Raw genomic sequence first — 22,382 nt, 5'->3', positions numbered from 1 at the left:
CCGGCCCCGTCACCCCCGCCCCCGGGCCGGCCCGGCCGGCGGCTGCGCACTGCCGTTCTGCGCTCTCATCATGGCGGCGCGGGGCCATGTGCAGGACCCCAACGACCGGCGCCTGCGGCCCATCTACGGTACGGACCCCGCGGCCCCCCGACCCCGCTCCCCCGGCCCGGCGGGCCGCCCCGGCGCCGCGGCCTCGCGAGGTTGCCCCGGCCCGCCCGGCGGCGCCCGGGGCCGGCGCGGAGGGGCCCGCGGGGCGGCCCGGCCCGGCAAGCGCTGGCTGGCTCCTCCGGCGGGGCCCTCCGCCCGCCTCTCCCGCCCCATCCCCGGCGGCGGGGGAGCGCGGCCGCGGCCGCTCCCCCGCGGAGGCTCTCGGCCTCCCGCCGCCCCGTCCTTCCTCCCGCGGGCGCCTCCCGGCCGGGCGCCGTTACCCGGTGAGCCCGCGGCGTGCGGGCGTGCGCGTGTGCGGGGAGCCGCCGCGGAGGCCGGGGGAAGCCCGGCCCCGGCTCCCACCCGGGCCTGGAAGCGGGAGTTTGGGCGGGCCGGGGAGGACCCGGGCTCCCTCCCCGCCGCCCGTCCTCCTGCGGGCAGCGGCGCCGTGCCCCCGCTGCCGGGCCGGGGTCCCCCCGCTGCCGGGCCGGGGTCCCCCCGCGCGGAGCCCCGCAGCCGCGGCCGGGGTGGGCGCAGCCCGCTCGCAGGCGGCCCCGCGCTCCGGCGGGGGGCGGCGGTGGCTTCTGTGCCTTGCTCTCGGTCGAGGTAACTTTGGCCGGCGTTTGTTGTCTGCTGCGGGGAAGTTAGAAATCGAGGAATTCATAAAAGGAGCAAGAGCAGTCACGGAAACCTTAAAGTTGGATGGTGAGGTGTTGTGGCACGGGCTAAGGGCGGTGTTATGAAAATTAATTGGGAGACAAGAGTGAAGTAGCGAGAAGGAGGTGGTCTTGTGAAGAAACCTCTTGTATTAAGCTGTCCCCAAGTATTTCCAAGGGTATTACGTGCAATTGGGATTGCTTAAGAGATGGTAGACAAGCTTGTCTCTCTTTATGCAAATACAGAGAAAGAGAAAAGAAAAACACTTCCCCAGGCTACGGTGCCGTTTCTTCCCTCAAATTGAAGGCTGGACAGAGATTTTGGAAAATGTTCTCAATTTTTTAAACACCAGAAAAAAAAATCTCTCCCTTCAGACACGTGGAGAGCTGCCCTCATTTGGGGATGAGCGTGCTTTGGGAACGTCCTGCGCTGCTCGGGCAGCGGGGACGGTGCGGCGTAGGCTTGCATCCGCGATGGGTTCCAGTGAAAATGGAGGAAGATGGTTTTGTCTGATTAAAAGTGTAAACACATAGCTGTCTTAAAGTTCATTGCATAATTATGAGCGCAGCTGTGCAGTTTGTCGTTGTGTAACAATTTTTTTCCTTAGTTTTCTGTGCATGCTGTGATTGCCATTTTTATTAATGTGCAATTATTTGTGTTATCACCTGTGTAACATCTTAAATGTTCTTAAAAGAAAAAGCTTGGTAAATTCAACCGATACTAAAGCAGATGGTGTTGAGATGTTATTTCACTGTATTTATTTCAGAGAGTATAGCTATTGGGGAGAGAGCTTTAAAATAGCATTCTGCTAGTTCTAGAAAGGATTATCTGCAGCGTAAGATTTGAATTTCAGGCTTTGGTGCTGCAGAACCAGAAATGAAGTGTCTACCCTTACAGAGGTAAATACACAACTTCCCGAAAGTCAGGAACTGGAGATGTGCAGCATGAGGTCGAAGTCTGGATCTTGGCACGGTGCTTTTCAGTTTGCACCGTGTGCCTTGGTTACTCAGGGTTCCTTGACAGTTACGCTTATCTTTCATCTTGATTTGTTCTCCCTTCACCTGAAGGTTCATGTGTTGTGTTTCCAGCCATTGAACATCTCCACCTACAGACTTGCAACTAATGTAGGCTTAAGTTTATTTTCCTTTAGCTTGAACTCCTTTGGAAGTTGCCAGCTACTTTGGCTTCCAACAAACTTACTTGTTGTTAGCAAAATACAGTCTTTTTATTCTGCTGCAGTTTAGAGAGGTTTGTGGTTTATTTGATTTACTTTAGGAGACCTAAAGTGGAGATCTTATCAGCACAGTTGCTAAACAATCCAAGACAGGCAGTGCAGTGTGGCAGATAATTTGTGTGTAAGTGAACCGTGCAACACAGATCCTTAAATCAAGAAGTCTCTGCTGGTGTATGAAGAGATCACCAGGATGTTCTGTTCCACAGAAACCTCTTCACCGCGGAGTCCGTGCTAAGGTTTAATGTTAAAAGTGATGCGCAGGTTTTCATAAGTTAAAATGGCCATCTAACCCATGTAAAGACAATGTATTACAGTTTCAAACTATATTTTATGCAGCAACATTTTGTTTTGGTTAGTGTGGGCAGGCTGCCTCGTTTGAGGTTTTGTCTGTGTGGTCTCAGGAGTCCAATTAGCTCCACTTTAAATCTGCAGCACGCACTTGGCCATGGAAGCAAATGTTAAAGCTGCTGAATATAAATCTCATTAGTAGAGATGCACGCTTTGTACCATATACCAAGGAATTACTAAAGGTCACCTCTCTACTCAGTAAAAGAGTTCTCCTTCGTTATGAGAACTACAGTCCTGACGAGAGAAGGATGTCATTTCAATTAACTGGCTTTAGCTCTGTTCGCAGTTTGGTAGGGGAGAGGCCAGAACAGCGTGAGCAGCCCCTTCCCTGTTGGCACGTCAGGCGCAGCTAAGCTTTTCTGCTAGGTTTTGGTTAGTAACTATTAATTTTTGAGGGAGGGGAAGCATATAGAGGTCATGTTCTAATCTAAAATTGCTTGTTTGTAATTGTGCAATAACATGATGATGCACTGTAGGTGAAACTGAAAATTATAATACCAAGCTGAAAAAAGGAGAAAGTGGTCTCGAGACAAGGATTTTCTACCGTTGAAGTTTTACTAGATAATGGGATATCCACCTAGGAAATAGCGAAGCTCCCACTGGGAGTTTTTTGTCTTTAAAACCAGTCTGGTGAAAGCATAGCGATACTCTGTTAGGGGACAGATTTGCTCTGCCTGAAGTATGGATCATGTGGACAAGTAGGTCTTCTCGCTTAATGCTTCAATAGATTGCGAGTGCTTAGTTTCTAACCTGCTGCCTGTTAAAAGTCATTGAAAGTCTCCCAAAGGCACACCAAATTAACTTCTACTTTTACTGAAGCAAAGAGCCTAAGCTCAGTTGCCAGCAGAGAGCTGTTGCTGCAGAACCTGCTCTATTATATGTCTCTTTTGTTGCTGTGATGATCTATGTGGAGTAATTACAAAAGCTTGTTTGTTTGAATGACTAAAACTAGTACAGCGAGATGAATACTTCATCTGCAAAATGACATGTTTCCTGAACGTTTGGCTTAGTAGTAATTGTACAAGGAAAATGCGGTTTGCGCTACTGGCCTAACAGCACATACTCCACAGTAAAATTAGAGATAGCTTTCCAGAATGGTCTTGTGTTCTGGTATAATACTGTATATGTTGTTCTTATGCAGATTATCTTGATAATGGCAATAATAAAATGGCAATCCAGCAAGCGGATAAACTGCTCAAAAAACACAAGGATCTTCACTGTGCAAAGGTAAGTGTGGTTGCGGTGCGCTGACCTCGTTTGGTGAGCGCGGCCCTGAGACTTGGAGTGCTTCGCTGTGCCTCTTGAGCAGCGTCCGTGATCTTCCAGAGACCGAGGTGTTTTCTGAACCCTCTGGAACATCTCGGGCTGTTGTAATTCACACAATATCGTGTTTGCCTGAAGACTTGTACAGATCCTCTTGGTGACTAATGACAGTGTGTAATTGGTTACACCCAAGCTAATTGTCTAGCTCCCTGTCAGAGCCACTGCAAGCAACCTTGGCACGTGGGCTGTGCCTTAAAATTGCCTCTTCTAGACCTTAGGTTGGGATACTTATCTGTAGTAGTTTGGACCAAAACAGTTCCTTGGGAAGCGTAGTCCTTAGTAAAACATAATAAGGTGATGTTGGAGGCGTTTGCTTTTCTGTTTCTTGCTCGCTGCCCTCCTTGCTGTGCCCCTGTTGAAGGGAAAGGAGTTCTGTTCTTCAGTTTTCTGAACATATGACTATCTTTCTACTTTTCTCTTTTCCCTGTGGGTTTTCCTCTACAGTTCATACCACTTCTACATTTTGAAAGCTTCCCAAGCTGAAGCGAGTGTCATTGACCTGAATCTCATTTATGTCACTTCTCTCTGGCCAGTTATTGAAAGAAAAAAATGAAAATTGGCAGGACTGGTCAGTTTTCAGTCTGCAGGTAGGGAAACCTGAGTGGCAGCTGATGCCTTGGAGCAGCCTGCATGTTTGTTAAGAAATGTAAAACCACACTATTTGCAGCTTGCGTTTAGAAATTTTCCTCTACAGCCATATGGATTAGAAGCTTAATTAAACCTGAAGTTCTGTAGAAGTAACGAGGTGGTTGGGCAAAGCCTCTCCTCACCAGGAATGAGAGGATTTTCACTGGTAACTGCCAACTGTGTTTTTAACAGCTGCCTCTGTGTTGTGTCAATAGGTTCTAAAAGCAATTGGCTTGCAGAGAACTGGCAAGCAAGATGAAGCTTATGCTCTGGCACAAGAAGTAGCAGCACTTGAACCCACAGATGATAATTCCTTGCAAGCACTAACTATTCTTTACCGGGAAATGCATAGACGTAAGCTTTTTCCTTTACCTCTCTTAAAAATCATATATGTTTTTCCGGAAGTATTTGTGACCCACAGTGTGCAAAGTCCAGGGTTCGTGTATAGGCGTGTTATTAAGAGATTCCGAGAATGTAAATGATGCCTGTTATAAATGTCTCCGAGGCTCTAGTGATCACCGTAAAGCGAAGAACCTTGTTTAGGCTTCTCTCATTAACATTACCATGTACACAGTTCCTAAATGAGTGGCATGCTAATAATCATCCATCACGATCAGCCTATGAGTTCACTTTTTTTTTTTTGTAATGAAAGCTACTGGAATTTGTTGTCAGTATATGTGGTAGAGATGACAAATCACACGGTCTGTGGTTTGGAGTGTGCTTAATGCAGTGAGACCGTAGTCGAGGGGTTCAGGCCTCAAGAAGGTGTGTGACAAACAGAAGGGAAATCCTGGCCTCTCAATTTGACCGCATGAGCTTTTTCAGTACGGTTCCTTGTATTGATATGGTATTTTACAAATACTAAATGGTGAATGTTTGAGTGACAGAGTAAAATTGTATGTGCTTTTCTGAAAGAAGCCAGACCTTATATACTGCTTATCTACAGCTCTAAACAGTTGTTGTTTCTGGCAGCTTCTTGTGGTTCTTGGTGGTGGTAGCAACGTTTGCTGTTGAATTGCTGGAGCAATGACAATGGGGTGAAACAGCTTCCATAGAAATGGGTATTTGGTATCAGTCTGCAATATAGCAATTGCTTATGCTCTCCTAGTTTATTTCTTTCTAGATGTGTGTGTATGTATATGTGGAGTTAAAGCATCATTTAGTGAATAATACAACATTTTTGTGTGTATGTGTGACTTCAATATAAACAAACCCTTGAAGATGTCAAAAGCCTTTCTATGATTCTAAACAGCTTGCATAATCGTTAAGCTCAGGTTTCTAACTTTTAGGCTTATAACTCAGAAAGGAAATAGTGGGTGTTAGGCACTTCCACTTTTGGTCCTGCAGGCAAATTGTAATTAGATGTTTTATGTATGTGTGTCGAGGATATATAAACTGAAGACAAATTACATTTAGTTTTCTAATACTACACTGAGATATGATTGTATATGTAAGGAAAAAAACCTGGAAGGATGAAAATGTAAGAAAGTTTTGCGTATTATAATATCATAAGTACTTAGTCATGATAGACCTATTATTAAAAAGTACAGTGTGAAGTATTGTACTTGTTAAGAGTATTAAAATAGGCAATTGGGAATAACAGGATATGACTAACATAAGTAAACCTGTGATAAGAGTAACTAATTTGGTATTAGGTTCTGAAAATGTTCTGTGTTTTGATAGATAACTCATGTGGAGCAGTCATTTTGCCAGGAGTAGAAATCTTCATTTGGTTTAATGCTCCAAAATAGATAAACTTTCTTAAGAAAAAGACTTAAGTGCTTCTGAGCAGCTCAGTTGTTGCTGTTAACTCTATTTTGAGGTTTGGTTGGTTGGGTTTTTTAAGCACTTTCGTCCTTTGCCTGATGTTTGTAGTGCTTGGGGTCGTGCGGGAGAAAGTGCCATTTCTGTGGTTGATGAGTGTAATTAAATTACTGTTCAGAGTATCACCAATGCTATCTTTAGGTAGCTGTGCGTTAAAATTATTCCCAAATTTGTCTTAACTCAAGCATCTGGTTTTGGTTTAGCGGAACTGGTAACCAAACTTTATGAGGCAGCTGTAAAGAAGGTTCCCAACAGTGAAGAGTATCACTCTCATCTCTTCATGGCCTATGCCAGGGTTGGAGAATACAAGAAGATGCAACAGGTACAATCAACAATTTGTGTTCTGGTCATTTTAAGGTGTCTCTTTCTGTATATCTTACTGTTAATGCCTCTTCATATTACAAGTAATCTTCCAGAAAGCTCAGCTGGGTTAATGCAGAAGTTATACTCTATGTTAGTTTTTGCAGAAAGGCTTAAAATTAAAAGACCTTTATTTAGGGGGTGGGTTATCTGAAGATAAATGCTTTATTTTCCTTACATGGGAGAGGACAACGGTGCCTTTTGTGTGCATATCTGGTCTGATAGAATATGTTGGTTATTTTGGGAGGTTTTTATCAATCTGTCTTGAACAGTACGGTGGTTACGTATGAGGCAGTGTATTATAAAGGAATTCTGGAACAGATACAAGAGGATCAAGCAAGATCTTCTGATCCCTGTTTGCAGACTTGATTTGCTCCTTAGTTTGCTGTTATCTTTGGGGAGAGTAATCTTCGCCATGCTTTTAGCTCTGGGCATATAACATATAACTGGGCTGGTATTGGTTGTAATTCAGTGAAGAAAAGCTAAAAAGCACTTCCTTAAAGTACATCTTACTTCTCGGTTGGCAGAACAGTGTCATGCTGGTTAGTTTTGTTTTCATCCCTTCCAAATTAGGTGCCTGGAGAATGCCTATAAATGGAAGATTCTTTTCAAAGCATGCGTGCTCACTCTTCTGTATAAAAGAGCACAGAAAGCCAAGTAAATAAGCCCTAAACTCCCTCTCGTTTCCACTGTGTTAAGGTGACTTGAATTTTTGTACAAGTTAAAATAACTAAAAGAATATATTGAGCAGAAGTGTTACTCTCCATTGTAGCCCAACTTGTATGCTGTTTGACTTCAAGCTGTAGGCAGGGGCTAAGTCATTAATGTACATGAAATTACAAGCCTCATATGACAATCTAAACTTCAGAGACGTGTCTGTATGTTAACTGTGCTCCTGTCTACAACCACGAGTGGAAAAAATGCCAGCCTTGCACAGATAACGATATTTAACATTTATCTGACCTTTTGTATGTTTAAAATGTCATACAAACATGTATCAGGTTATCCAGACATTGTCAGAGGGTAGGAGGTTCCAAATTGGCCTGTGCATTTGACCTAAGGACTTAGCATCCACACGCTCTTTGCATCTCTGACTGATTGGAGAGTGAAAATAAACCTCAGTGTTCTGGGGCGTCGCAGCTGAAAGTACTGGAAAATGCAAACTGCGACTGCAGTCAGGACATTGGCACAACAGTCTATCTGTGGTAGTAGTCTGTATTATATGTAGTTTCTGAAAATTAATTACAGATTTTGGATGGGTAAAAGTGTTGTCCTTCAGTATATACAGACACAGGAAATCTGTGAGAGAAATACGTGAATAACTGTTTCTGTGTTAGGCTAGAGAATCTTGAATACTTTGGCTCAGCTTTGATACAGCGAAGCTTTCGGCTCGACCTTTGCTTAACCACTGCTTTGCACGTATAGGTGACCTCATCTTTCGGATATCTGAGTATGCGTATGTATGAAATGAGTGTTGAAGGGCAGTTGCTTACGAGGGGTGTGTGGTTTGTGCCTTTTAGCACTGACTGAGCATACTGGGGAAAATCAGCACTGGAAATATCCTCCTGGCTCCTCAAGAATAAGTCTTCTGCTTCCCAATGTAGTTACCACTTCTAATTAAAGCTGTCATCTGTTTAGGCAATCGTACACACACGTGCTCATTGCCGTTCCTTGTCAGACCTGCACAAAGTACTTGATCTTTGAAACATTTTCACCCTCTATTTTCTTCTTTGGAATGTGTGTTAGGATGGAATGGCTCACGGGTTGATAAAAATCCTCCCATCTAGTTGCTAATTCCGAGTTGTCTGCTGCCATCCTTGCTGCTTAGCTTGCGTTGTCTGTCATGAGAGCTCATGAACAGATACGTTTCCGGAATGATGAAACTTTGTCTTATATTTTTCAGGCTGGAATGGCACTTTATAAGATTGTACCCAAAAATCCTTACTATTTTTGGTCTGTGATGAGCCTGATCATGCAGGTGTGTACAGTGTTGCAAATGAGTTTGACTTTTGCTGCAGGTATAGTGCAAACATAGCAATGTTACAAGTGAAGATATTAGAAATATTGAAAGTAAAATGTCTGTCTGAACTGTTTCTCTGTGATGCTGGGAGAAGGACTGAGCCCTCCTTAAGCAGCATTATTGATGTGATTCAACATGAATGCTGTAGTGTTTTTATAATGCAACTTAACTGGTCTGCCTTGCCACGTTTATACAACTCGAATTACTCTCTTATCTGGACCAGTACCCTGCTGTCTGTTTAGTTTGGTTTAGCTAGAGAGCTGATGAATAAATCCTCAAATATCTGCAGCTCCTTAGGCAGAACGGTTCCTCTCTGTAACTAGGTTATAAAGGCTCTAGGAAGAGATAAATGAGAGCTCTGGACTTCGCATGTCTTTAAGGCTGCGGAAAATCTGCAGGAATACACAGCAGATCAGCTGTGCTGCTGTTAGTTGAGAGAGCAGATTCAGGCACTGATCAGAGAACCTGACAGAGTGTTGGCCAAGCAAAAAAACAAGCATGGAGGCATTAATCACATTCTCTAAAATACCATGCCATGGAAAACAGAAACACATTCTTGCTACATGCTATTTGCCACGGATATTGTGTGCCTAGATGCGTGAGTCTCTGGACAACGTAATGAAGAGTGAGCTTTTCAGTATAGCGCTAGTTTTATTGCTGCCTTTTAGCAGAGCAGTTGCTCTCTGCAGGTGACAGATGGCAGCTCTGAATGTGTGGTTTGGGGGGGATCGAAGCACCTGGGTGGGTTTTTTTGCCTCTTCTAATGTGAAAAAAAGCAGTGGGTGGGACAGCACAAAAAGTTGATGAGCTGTTACAATAATTCTTCTCTTCCTTAGTCTATTTCAGCACAGGATGAAAACCTCTCAAAGACGATGTTTTTGCCACTAGCTGAGAGAATGGTGGAAAAAATGGTGAAAGAGGATAAGATTGAAGCTGAGGCTGAAGTAAGTCTTGCAGATGCTTTCAGCTTGATTTGAACATTATTGAGACAAGGACTGCACTGTTAAAGGAAGTTGATTATTTTAACAGTTTTCCAAGATAATCAGTAGTGTTCTGGAAGTAAATGTGGATGTAGCAGAACAGAAGGAAAACCAAGATCAGAGGGTTGAGAGGGATTTGGAATTGTGCGGCCAAGGAAATTTTTTGGCATTTGATTTGACTGATGAAGTACTTGGTTTTGCTCCCTGGGAGGCCCCAAGAGAAACTTCAGGACTGAGAATGGAAAAAAGACCTAAATTCCTGAATGTTCCACCCTCTGGGATGCTAAAGATAGCTTTGCAGGCCTGGCTATCTCCTATTTCTAATGACAGTAACACAAGCCACTTTATTTCTTGGCACACCTGTATATTGTTTTACTAGCAAACTTCATTGCAGCCTAATCTTTCTTTTAAGGTCGAACTGTACTACATGATTCTGGAACGTTTGGAGAAGTATAAGGAAGCCTTAGATGTTGTGAGAGGAAAACTAGGAGGTAACTTATTCTGTCAATTAATAATCACAGTTGCGTGGAGGAACAGCAGTTCTCCTTTGCTTCACACTTGTCCACTGGTTACAAAAAAGGCTGTAAGAAGCCTGACTCTTAGCACCAGTTTCAAACATTGACGCAAACTCTGGAGATGCTCTCGTGCAAGCTGGTTTTAACCATTCCGTGTTATTCAGTGATGAACTTGGCAGCAGTATGCTTAGCAGTAGTAAATGGATAGCATGTTAGTTTGGTGTAGCTGCCATCTTTAAAAAAAAAAAAAAGTTCCTAATATCCTACATTTTTGTGGACTCTTTCTGGTGATTAAAATGCAGTTGCAGTTTTAAGGAATTGAGATATGAAGGTTTCCATAGCAAATCTGTCCTTTCTATCCTTCAAGGGCCTCTCTCCTGTTCTCTTACATTTACTGTTTTGCATCCTTGGCTATAATAAGAAGCTTTGTGCAGAAAGTAGAGAAGGAAATGCATTGATTAAATAAACTTGCCCTTCTGTTTTGAATTTAGAGAAGCTGACAAGTGAGCTCCAAAGCCGGGAGAACAAGTGTATGGCAATGTACAAGAAGCTGTGTAGGTGGCCAGAGTGCAACGCGCTGTCGAGAAGGCTGCTGCTGAAAAAGTGAGATGATATTTCTGCAGTCCTACTAAAAAATTGAAGAAAAATTCTGGGCTAGTTGTGAATTGCCTTGTTCAGTGGCTTTTGTAAATGGCGGTTAAAATAGAAGAACATCAGAGGATCTCAAAGCATTTCCAAACGTTTACGCTCCAAAGCCTGAGGAAAAGGGCAGCAGAATGGAATGTTAAAGGGACATGGTGAAGGTCACAGGGAGAGTCAGTGTCAGGGCTGTAGTTGCTTCTTTTTGAAGGCTGACTTTAGCGACACATTAATGCGATAGAATTTTCTTTACCTCCTTATTTCTAAAGGCTGTGCTGGTTGTCCAACTCTAACTTTCATGGTGGGAGAGGAGGAGAACTGCATTTACATTTCATTTTCTGGAACTTCATTTCTCTCACTTGGCCAGACTTCATACTGGGAAATGCATGTAATGCTTTGAACAGATGCATCAGGAGAGAGCGTACTAGTATGATCAAGTCTGTCTCTTGGAACTGTCAAGAGAGATTTGTTGTTTGCTTTTTGCATTTAGCTGTGCCCTAATCTTAAGTAGAAGTTAAATACAGAGGCTTGAAGAATAGAAGGCTCTGTCTGCATCCACTGTCCACGGGAACAGCAAAATGTTTCCTCTCTAGAGGAGTTGTTCTTGGTATTTAATATTTGTTAAATATAGTTGCAGTGGGAAAAACTGGAGAAAATAAGCATCAGCTTTACAGGACACTTGAACACAGCACTGACTGTGTAGAACATCATGTAAGGACATCTTCAGCTTTACCTCTTTGTATTTGGCATCTCCTGTTCTATACTCTTAAATTGCTCTGAACGTGGGCAGGAGAAACTTCTGCCTTAGCATTTTGTGGGGATATTCATGAGCTCTGATTGGAATGTAAATGTTAAGAGAATTTGTAGCTTGCCTCAATTCTTTATCAAAGTTGTTTCCTTTAATATGTTTCAAGAAGTTCAGGATAATAGCATTCTTAAGATGTGAGAGCTTTTCAAGGAGAAATTATTCTTATTACCATTGGTGTTTTGTAATAAGAATATGTGCTATTCCTTAAATTCAGCTTTTGCATGGAATGCAGTTTTAGAAGTGAGTTACTGTTTTGGCAATTCCCTAAACTTTGTTCTGTGCCTGATTTTTGTTTCAGCTCAGATGATTGGCAGTTTTATATAACTTACTTTGATTCAGTGTTTCAACTCATTGATGAATCCTGGACACCTCCACCAGAAGAAGAGCAGTAAGTTAACAGTTTTGCTGTGGGTTTGTTTTTACTTTGTGCTACAGCAGATTGTTTGCTTTCATGTATTCAGTACCCCGCTGTCTGCGTCTTGGGGTGACTTCTTAACATCGGACCCCAAATGATGTGTTCTTCCTACTTTGTTTTGGAGGCTGGCAATAGTTTATTGGAAACAGCTGTATAAATAGTGGTTTGTACACTATAGAACTCTTCCAGTTCCCATTTTTCATGGTGATTAAGCTAGAGAATCCATCATGCCAGATTTCCTTAAGAGTATCCTGGGAGTATGCTGAGCATGTGTTATCAATGCCCTACCAATGGGAAAAATCAAAGAACCTTTTGTCTCTTTAATTGCACAGCTCTTTGGAAGGAGAGGTGCACTATTCTATAGAGCAAGCTGTGAAATTTATAGAAGAGAGGATAACAGAAGAATCTAAGAGCTCTCGGCCGCTTCGGGGACCATATTTAGCTAAACTGGAGCTGATCAGACGTTTGCGATACAGAGGTTGTAATGATGAATATAAACTAGGTAAGAGCCACTAACTGGATGATAAATGAATCTTTTGGAGAGAACACAAACTTGGAACAAGCTCTTTGCTAAATCACCGAGTTAAATACAATGTCTGTTATGAAAATGTACGTGCTGTTGTCTGTATGTAAAGCATTTTGAAAGCATTAGAAGATGAGCCTTGAAGAAAGGCAGGTAGTTCCAGACTGCTCCAGGGCTTGTAAAAGTAAGCATGGAAACTTTCAAAAGGACCCGTGGGATCTAGGGGCATACAGTCGCTGACGTAATGAAAAGTGCATTCCTGATGCACTGCTATTGCAATAAATCCTGCTGTTATGCTGTAATCTCTGGGTGTTTTTTCATTTAGGTGTTTTGGCAGCAGTACCAGGTTTTGCTTTTTAAAAACTGGCATTTAAAAATCACATTTAGGGAATCAGTGAAGGAGAGAATGTGATTAGAGCAACACCTGTGCTACTTATTCTTTCTGTATTTCCATCCAAAAATAAGTTACTGTTAGATAAGCGGAGGCTGTGTATGCATGCCTGTTACGCTGAGCTCTTATCTGCCAAAGTAGCTTGAATGAAGCTCTTGGGGGTTTTTTTATGTGTCCTTGGTTACCAAAGACATTGAGCCTCTGTTAAAATCTGCAGTTGTGCAGCTATCTGCTTTCTAAATCGCTATGTAATCTTGGAAGAGGGGAGAAAAAAAAAAGCATTAACAAAGATTTCTCATAGTGATTTTACAGATTCAACTTTTGATGGAGCATATTAAAGAGATGAACTGGCCTTTTTCCTAGGTGATCCAGAAGAACTAATGTTCCAATACTTCAAAAAATTTGGGGACAAACCCTGCTGTTTTACTGATCTCAAAGTATTTGTGGATCTCCTCCCATCCAGCCAATACACAAAGGTAAGGAAAGATAAAGAAGTGGTGGCAGGAACTGCAGCACTTGTTTGCACTCTGGGCCCTTTGTCTTAAAATACCTGTGGATCATATTAAAAGACTGGAAACATCAAATTTTCACCTTCTGTTTGAAATTCAGAAAACTCTTTGCACTGCAGAAAATATGGCGAACATCTGAATACGCTGAGCAATTTCATACAAAGGATTTTTACTGGAGACTAAAAACTAAGTTTGATCCTGCAGAGTCTCAGACCCAGATGTAGTATTCATTTGGCTTTTTTATTACAATTTTAAGGTGTCAGGGTGCTTTGAGATGGTCTTGGTTGAATTCTGGTATTGAAAATTAAAAGCTCATAATGCTGTTGAAAATTTACAAGATACGAGCTTGTATCTTGTAGTGAAAAGCTCCCTAGGAATCGGAGTCCAATTAATAAGCTACCCAATTAGCTCATCTTTAAATGAGTAATCTCTCATCACTTTTGTTTGTAGATCACAGCTTACAAGGTGGAGTAATGTGTAAACAATAAAGAGAAAGACCATCCTGTTCATTCATTTGCAGTTCCCATTGCTGTGTACTGTAACTTTCGTTTTACAAAGACATCCTCTACTTTCCCTTCTTGCTCATCACTTGTTTTTCCCATTAAAGTTATATGTTCAATGGGAAAAATCCACTCCCTCATCCGATGCAGGTAGGATGTCACAGAGATGTTTTGCTTGGCTCTGCTGCAGTGCTAAAGAACGGACGCATTAATACTGATCAAGGGGTGACCAAGAGACCTATGGCAACTTTTCCAGAATCCTTCTGAGACAAGGCCTCTTTCACTGAAAAGACTATTTGTGCAGAGTCAGGAGCAGCTCTTGAATGACTTCAGCAGCTGGGAATCCTGTCGCTCACCCCGTTGTTGGTCTAAGCCATTGTGTAAAGCGATCGGAGCTGGGGAGGGCTAGACGGAGAATCCTGGATCAGCCAGAGGCTGGTGATAAAATGTTTGTAAACAAAGTGTAGATAGTGGTGGTGTTTTCTTAGTTTATTAAAATACTTTTTGACTTCTAATGCAAGCTCTTCCCACAGCCTCACTAATAAGGAGAATGGTGGCCCTGGCATGTATGGGCTGCTGCTGATGTTTTATGTTAAAAGGTGTGTTTTTACTCCGCTGGCAAGAGGTGTGGTCAGTAGGATATTTAACTCATAGTTCTGGAAATGGTGATACCGTTGCAAGGTAACCCTGAAGTCCTGAAGCACTAAACTGGTTTAAACTGGTTTTCTAGGAAACAAATTCTAAGCCTGGAGTGAGGGGGAATGGTATTTATAAATAATAGTTTAGGCTACAGTTTTGTCATAGTGCTTGTAAAACCATGACTTTGAATAAATTCTCTATAATTTTCTGATTGGCCTTAAAACTGCTGCTGATTTAGTGCATATATCACTGCGTCGTACTGACATATTAGAAGGTCTTTCCAGCGTACGGCTGTTGTCTCTGAAGCCTGCACCTGCAGCAGTTTAACTCGGTCAAGGAGACGTGTGGCTGAGGAGGGTTAGCGGTGCTAAAGGGCTGATGCGTTTTGGAAATCTGAAAGTTTAAGTTAATTAAAGAAAATATTTCTAGATTGTCTTAGATTTATTCTTGTTTCTCAGCCAAAGATGCTATACACAGCTTGGGGGGGGTCTTTTTTTAAGAGTTCTGAATAGTGTTACAGTTCAGTAGTTGAGAATGTGGCGATCTTGCTGGGCCACTAGGCACACGAGATTTTCCAGAAATAATCACCGTGACATCAGTCTTGACTTCCTAGAGGCGTAAATTGGAGCATGCAGCCTAGTGATTCGGTTGACCTTGCCCAGCTTGGCAAAATCTCAAACTGAAAAGATTTGTCAACACAGTCTTCATCAAAGCCTATGGGAAAACTGGAATTTGTGTGCATGGTGCTATGTGTTCCTCCCACCTAGCTGTCATGCTTTTTTCCTCAGTCATGCATTTCATATAGTTCTTGTGTTTCAAGACCAACTGTAGTCAAGCTGAATTCATTGGCTTTAACTCAGTTTTAAGTTTGTAAACACTGTGGGATTTTAGGGCAACAAAACCCCACTGTCCGGCCCTGACTGCATGTTGTGAGGAGTCTGCTGTCTCCTATTAAAACTGTAAACAATGAGAGGCTGCTTTTCTTACAACTTAATTCAAAAAATAAGTCATTAGTCAAAGATTATGACCTCACTGAGTACAGTGCATTACTTCAGAGTTAAGAGAAAATGTAATAGCTAGTACAAAACCACTATTTCCTGGAAGTGTGCTGTGAAGCCTTTCAGTAACTAATTATTTTAATTGTGCATATGTTGTTACTGTGAGTGTTAACAGGTGCTTGGACTCCCTTGTGTGTCAATGTATTGGAAACTTGCCTGTGATTTTTTTTTTTTTTTTCCTCCATCTGTTTGATGAAACTTACTAAAAGCTATTGAGTGCAACCAGAACTGTGCGCTCATCGCCTTTCAAAACAAAAAAAAAGTCTCGAAGCCAGCTCTTTAACCACTGATTTCAGTGTGATGTCAGGGTTACTACTGACATTTCCACCTTGCCTTTTTTTTCGCTTGATTTGAGGGAGGAAATGATGCTTTCCGTTCGTGCAGTCCCAGATGCCCTGCAGAATTTAACAGCAGTGTTTCCCTTTCAGTTCATCAGTCAATTGCTGGAAGTAATCCCTCTGTCGGCAACAGCAGAGAATGAAATCGCCCTGCCAGCCGATATCAAAGCCCTGCAGCAACACTTGTGTGTGGTGCAGCTCTCAAGGTTGCTCGGTATCTATCACGCCATGGATAAGAAGCAAAAGCTGACTGTGGTCCGGGAGCTGATGTTAAGATACCGCCATGGATTGGAGTTTGGTGAGAAAAATCTTGAAACTAATGTTGCCGTTCGCTTGCAGCTTTTTATGAGCAAAAGTTCAGAGCTCTTTCAGGGGGACAGAACAGCCCAAATGCTGATGGCAGTCATTGTGCCGCTAGATAATACGTTGCTTTCTCCTTTATCTATATCCTTGGGTGTACCTGAATTATCCATTTCCCCCCCCTTTTTTTTTTTTCTTTTCAACTGTGTCTCTTAAAGATAAACGAGACATTCCTGGGTAGTTCAGATGGTACGTTTGTATCTTTGCAGAATTGTCTGTGCCTTTAAGCAAAGCCAGGCTTTATCACTGGTGTACATAGGACAAATACATGGGCAAGAATATTAATTTGTAAATCTTGCAGTTGTAGGAGAGTCTTTTCTTCTTCCAGCAGATGTCAACATATGAAGTAGCCCAAAGTCCACTCATGTTGTGAACAAATGCAGCATGTATACAGCTGTTTCAGTTTTTAAGACAGCTCTGGATTTTATAAATTAATCTGTGGCTATTGTCTGCCAGATAGCTGTGTCATTTGATAATGCTGACAATGTGAGAAGCAGCTGACAGCACTGTTAGTAATTCAGGGGTAACTTTTTTTTTTTTTTTTCTTTTTAGGCAAGTCTTGTTTGAAAACTGAATTGCAGTTTTCAGATTATTACTGCCTGCTTGCAGTTCACCTGCTGCTCGATCTGTGGCTAGAAGGTACGTTCCTAAAATTGTGTCTTGCTTAATACTGCCCTGGATGGATGGGATAGGGAGACCGTACCCCTGTGGCCAGTATATACTTAGCATGGCTTGTTAGGCCCATAGCTTTCTGGGTTTTTTTCTCAATATGAGGTATTTCAGGAGTCCCTCTATTCAGTTGGTGTTTGATACGAACCTCACTGACCTCTAAAGGGATTTAATTTTTCTGATTAAGTCCTGTAAGTCCTGGCAGAGTTTTGCTGATGACTCTTGCAGCTCAGTGCTGGCTGTCTTCAGAAGCTTGTTCCGAGTTTCCCATGTGTAATGTTTTCTCTCCCTTTGCACGAGTTCTGCTGACAATTCCCTTCTGATATCAGAGGTGTTTTGAGATTATTTCTTTCCCTCCCTGACATACATTGTCTTTTGGATCCCCTGCTTCTCAGCCTTCTGCTGAGACCTGTTGCCCTGTCTTGAGTATTCCTGTGCTCCACATCTGCTCTGCCTGTTAGTCTCCTAATCCCACAGAGTCAGTCTCCAACGGTGGCTGTTCGTATCCCTGCCCTTCGGTGTAGCTGTCAGTTACGCCTTTGTCTTTCCCAAGGAAGATTTAGTCTTTAGCCTAAGTAAATCCATCATCAGGTTCCTGGCAGGTCACTGGTGGAGCATGGGCTCTTGAATTCCTGGCTCTGTGCTGCTCTCTTGCATAGAGCTTGGGAGTGCTCTGTACATAGAAGCTAGAAATCCTGAAGAGTCCAGGACTCATCAGGGAAGGTCACTTCTGCAGCGTGCCCATGTGCGACTCCTTTGCTCTATACAAATTTCCCAGGAGACCTTAAAGCAGCCTTCCAGTACCTGAAGGGGGCCTACAGGAAAGATGATGGACAGGGACTTTTTACAAGGGAGTATAGTGATAGGACAAGGGGTAATGGCTTTGAACTGAAAGAGGGTAGATTTAGATTGGATATAAGGAGGAAATTCTTTACTGTGAGGGTGGTGAGGCACTGGAACAGGTTGCCCAGAGAAGCTGTGCATGCCCCATCCCTGGAAGTGTTCAAGGCCAGGTTGGACGGGGCTTTGAGCAACCTGGTCTAGTGGAAGGTATCCCTGCCAATGGCAGGGGGGTTGGAACCAGATGATCTTTAAGGTCCCTTCCAACCCAAACCATTCTATGATTCTATGAAAGGTGAGGTAGATACTCCCTGCGAGGAATTATTCCTCCACCTTTCCCTCGGAGAGCAGCTATAATGCTGGGGTGGGGGTTATGTTTTAGGGGCAGCAACATGGCTGATGAATGCCATCTGCATGTTTAAGTGCATGGGACCATTTTGTGTAACAGGAGGAAGGGAAGCTTCAACGCCAAAGTGAACGGTGTTCGGTGCCTCTCTCTGATCACACCTGTCTGTGTGTTTTGTCTTTGTCACCAGGTGAAGAGACAGCTGTGTGGCAGTGCCTAACTCTCTTAGAAGAAGGGTTATCTCATAGTCCTTCTAATGCTCAGTTTAAATTGCTGCTCATTCGAATCTACTGCAGGCTTGGTGCATTTGAACCCGTTGCAGAGCTCTATTCCAGCCTCGATGCAAAACACATACAGCACGACACCATCGGGTGGGTAGTATATACTGAGAATAATTGGTGATGGTGACCCTCCAGTAACCAGTCCCGAGATCTTCAGTTTCCTTTGCTACTGAAAGTTAGCAGATTATCAGATTTTCATATGGTGTTGTGTAGAAGTGTTTTGGAATTACATGAGACACGTCTACTGAAGTATGCTCCCCTTCTTGTGGAGTATCTTTCCTGTGTGATTTTGATCAGTTTTGGATTTTTGGAGTATTAACTAAAGGGAATCTGAAAGAAATTTGTGAAATTTATATCTTGATGCCAGTCACAGCTTGGTGTTCTGGCTTGTGTCATTGCTCAGCAAAGCTTGGGAGCGCTAGTTAAAACAAACATACCAAAAGGCCGTGCCTTGGTTAGTGTGTTTGTGGGTATGTAATTAAGTAAAGCTCTTGCACACTTAGCAAGCTGGATGGAGGAACTCCCAAGTGCCCACATACTGTTTTTTTAAAAAATTAAGAATTCCTTCCATTACTGTTAAAAGCTTGAATTTTAAAACTAATGTTGTGATTGCCATCTGTTAAACCTCCAGACTTTTCATCAAAGCTGGACTGTGCTGCAGTTCACTATTCAGAGCTGTGTTTGAAATTCAGGTTTCCCCAGGTTTGTGTGCTGATATTTGTGTTGTGTTGCAGCTATCTTCTGACGCGCTATGCAGAGTCACTGGGCCATTACGCTGCTGCATCCCAATCCTGCAATTTTGCACTCAGGTTTTTCCACTCCAACCAGAAAGATGTAAGTTGAAAGAAACCTGTGTGTCATTAACAGAGCAGTTATGTCAAGATGCCTTACGGAAGTCTGTGCCCCATGTAAGGGCTTACAGAAATGTAGTGGTTGATAACAAAGAGGAATAATACACGTAACTTTGTTTATAGCAGAGGTTGCCTCAACCTGTGTTTCTCACTACAAGAATTTGTAACTTACTGTTGTATGGGGTTTTGCTTTAGCTTTCTTTCCATAAAAGTCAGTTTTAATACTCCTCCAAACCAGGTATGATTACTTTTAAATGAATGGATTGTAATTTTATGCAAGAATTTAAGTGAAATGTCATGTGGCAAGTAAGTTCTGGTGTCATATAACTTCTAGCATTTTGGAAAGTCATGCAGCAGCCAGGGATGGCGGGTCAGGACGGTGATGGCATACTCATGAGTCCTTTGTGTGACAGTCACTGAAGCAGCATGTTTTAGTGATGGCTGTCCTGGGCACACGGGGATGGTGAGGAATGCACATCGCTTTAAAAGGTAGGGAAGGTGCAAGGAACCAGGAGGGAGGATTTCAGAGGGGGAAAACCGAGTCTTGAAGTCTCAGCTTCACTGAAGGCAGAGCAGAGCCCATGACTAACTGCATTATTTTGAAGTGATAGGGTCAAATGCCAAAAGCTGGTCTTGTGCTAATGGGAACTATCTGCTTTATTCAATTCACCCCAAAAAGTGGTGTGAATGAAAAGAAAGTTGTCTTGAATGAGAGTCTTGGTACTGGAATGGAGGAGATAGTGAGGGGAGAGTAGCTGAAAGAGATCTCCAAAGAGATCAAGTGCTTCCTAAAATGCACGCCATGCCCTAGGCATGTAGCATGCTTGTAGCTTGCTGGTTAGTAAGCGTACTTGTCAGTAATCTTACTTGGAAAGTACGCTCTGATGTACATTCTGATATATTCACAGGGAAAATATCAATTCTATTTCAGAATTTCCGTGGAATCCATGAAAAATGGGTTAGGTGGGAGAACGGTGGAACAACACATTCTTGAAGTCTTGGTGGAAATATATTGGGCAAATAGGAGCAGAACTAGTCCAGAATTCTGGTAGGGAGGTGTATGCGTGTCAGCCCATCTCCCTAAAACTTGCAAGGCAGCCCTATTCTGAGGAGTGGGAATATATCCTGTATATTTATATTTTACAGTTTGATCACTGTTGAGAGGTAGGTGAAGAAAATTTATTTTTACTTCGTAAGAACCAAAGGTGCGATACAGTTGTAATACTTCCAGTCAGCCACTGGCTAAGTTGGCTCCAAAGGCTCTGCAGTCACACAACTTGCTTTCCCACCATCCCAGAAACAGATAAAAGCACAAGACTTTTCTGTACTGAATAGTAAAGATGCTCACACAATGATCCCTCAGAAGAGTACCCTTGCTCTGTTGGCAGCCCAGGTTATTCCTGTGTACGAGATACCAGCTGCTGTTTACCTGTGCCTGGAAGGCAGATGCTGAGTTACTGTGGCCTGTGTCTGACACAGAAACGTCACTGCAGGGAGCGGGATACACAGAGGAGCATGTAGATTGTGCGATGGGAGCTTGCTCTTATCCGCGTCCCTCACTTGCTCATTGTTTAAGCACTGATTCTACTTGCTAAGAGTCTTTGGGGTCCTGGGTGCAATGTGTTGTGCTAGAGTGAAGCCCTGGAGCCAGACAGCTTTCTCCTACGTGTCTGTTGTTGACAGTGGTGGCTTTTTTCCCCCCTCTTTTCTCTTTCTCTTTTTTTTTTTTTCTTTTTTTTCTCCCCTTGATGAGGAGTAACTTGTTCGGTCTTGTTTCAAAGTCACTTGGTGAATGTTAATGAAAAGCATACCTGGAACCAACGGTCTGAAGCACGACTGCTGGGTGTCAGGTGAAAAAAGTGAACCGAAAAAATTATTGAATGTCACTTGTCTGTTTGGGAACCCTGCGTTGTAAAGCATCAAGAAATTATCTTTCCCTGGAAAACAATCTGAAGTAACTTCAGGTGTGCTTACCTTGGAAGAAGGTTATTCTCTTTGGCATGAACGATGAAGGTGCTTGCAGCAGAGAAGAGCTGATTGTCTCCAGTAGCTCAACACCTGTACGCAGGCGAAGACAGCCACGTTCCAAGTGCTGTTTCTGGGAAAATGCTACTCGACTCGTCTTCCAGAAATCCTGAAAAGGCAGTGCCTGAATGGTTCAACCTGCCTCACTACCACACCTTAAAAGGTTGAAACTGCAAGAGGGGCGAAAGTGATGCCATCAGCATTATGTAATTCTTCATCCTACAAGATAAGGATGTGCCTCTGGAACCCACTTGCATCATGTCTCATCTTGGAGGCAGAGTATTGCGACCAAAGGACCAGGAGCCATTGTTGATCTTGGCTAGCCCAGTCTCTCGTGTGTTCTGGACGTTTCCAGTGGTTATCACCTTAAGATCCTTTTAGTTAGGAAATGCATCAAAAGCTGTACTAATTTGCAAATAGCAAGTGTCCTTTAAACCAACTGTAAGGTGCAAATTGCAGGAAGTGAAGGCTCAGTTCAGGGTACTGTTCACCTAGGATGATGGCATGACAAGAGTAGAGACGAAAAAAGTGTCCCAAGTATCACAAGGTCAGAATCTGCTACCAGTTTCTGTGCTGCTGTGGTTCTGCTGGGGTTGCCCCTTCATACTAAGCTGATACCAGCTGATACCAGCTTCCCATTCGAGTCCCATAAAAGCATCTAACTGCAACGTTAAAGGAGGACTATCCTTTAAAAGTTACCTTTTTACGTGATTTCAGATACTGCCTGCTCTCTCTCGGTTGATGGTTAAGATAGCTGGAATGTCTGCTACAGCATAGAGAACGTGTCCTGCCGCACGCTGCGCGTGGGACTCTGCCTAGAACAGGAACTGTGGGATATAAACGAAGTGGTCTGGCATAAAAATATAGCTACTGATTCAAACTGGTTACTTTGGATAAATATGTTTTCCTTCTGACTTGCTGAACTTAACAGCCTGAAGTGAATCCTGTTTAAGAGTGGGTCCCGTGAGTAACAGCCATTTAGGATGCTGTGCAGTCCTGACATAATATTTCTGCTCTGGGAGATGATGCCAAGGACAGGGAGGAGAATAGAAGGCAGTATTGCTATATTTGGCGAAAAGTAAAAAGGCAACTTTATGCTTATCAAGATAGTCCTCCTTTAAATATGCAGAATCACAAGTAATCTCTCTAATTTTC

At 43.0% G+C, this 22,382-nt stretch overlaps 1 protein-coding gene across 4 annotated transcripts in view; it reads left to right on the top strand.

The window, feature by feature from the left end:
• The first annotated feature begins 8 nt into the window (after window positions 1-8).
• The window catches only part of NAA25 (N-alpha-acetyltransferase 25, NatB auxiliary subunit), a 33,142-nt gene continuing 10,768 nt past the window's right edge, over window positions 9-22,382 (top strand). For 2 of the 4 annotated variants that reach the window (XM_082324642.1, XM_082324641.1), the window contains exons 1-15: window positions 9-128; window positions 3,528-3,613; window positions 4,552-4,690; window positions 6,364-6,482; window positions 8,424-8,498; window positions 9,377-9,484; window positions 9,933-10,011; window positions 10,527-10,638; window positions 11,781-11,870; window positions 12,230-12,399; window positions 13,175-13,287; window positions 15,946-16,153; window positions 16,768-16,854; window positions 18,261-18,441; window positions 19,086-19,185. In XM_082324642.1, coding sequence (XP_082180768.1) covers window positions 71-128; window positions 3,528-3,613; window positions 4,552-4,690; window positions 6,364-6,482; window positions 8,424-8,498; window positions 9,377-9,484; window positions 9,933-10,011; window positions 10,527-10,638; window positions 11,781-11,870; window positions 12,230-12,399; window positions 13,175-13,287; window positions 15,946-16,153; window positions 16,768-16,854; window positions 18,261-18,441; window positions 19,086-19,185 — 1,725 coding nt within the window. In that variant the 5' untranslated portion in view covers window positions 9-70. Of the gene's footprint in view, window positions 129-3,527; window positions 3,614-4,551; window positions 4,691-6,363; window positions 6,483-8,423; window positions 8,499-9,376; window positions 9,485-9,932; window positions 10,012-10,526; window positions 10,639-11,780; window positions 11,871-12,229; window positions 12,400-13,174; window positions 13,288-15,945; window positions 16,154-16,767; window positions 16,855-18,260; window positions 18,442-19,085; window positions 19,186-22,382 lie in introns of those variants that run through there. The other 2 variants (XM_082324643.1, XM_082324644.1) reach the window with 2 other exon arrangements.

This window comes from Platalea leucorodia, assembly GCF_965183815.1.
Source record: "Platalea leucorodia genome assembly, chromosome: 12".
Taxonomy (NCBI): Eukaryota; Metazoa; Chordata; class Aves; order Pelecaniformes; family Threskiornithidae; genus Platalea; species Platalea leucorodia.
Note: the sequence above shows the minus strand (reverse complement) of the source record. Positions and strands in the feature narration are given on the sequence as shown.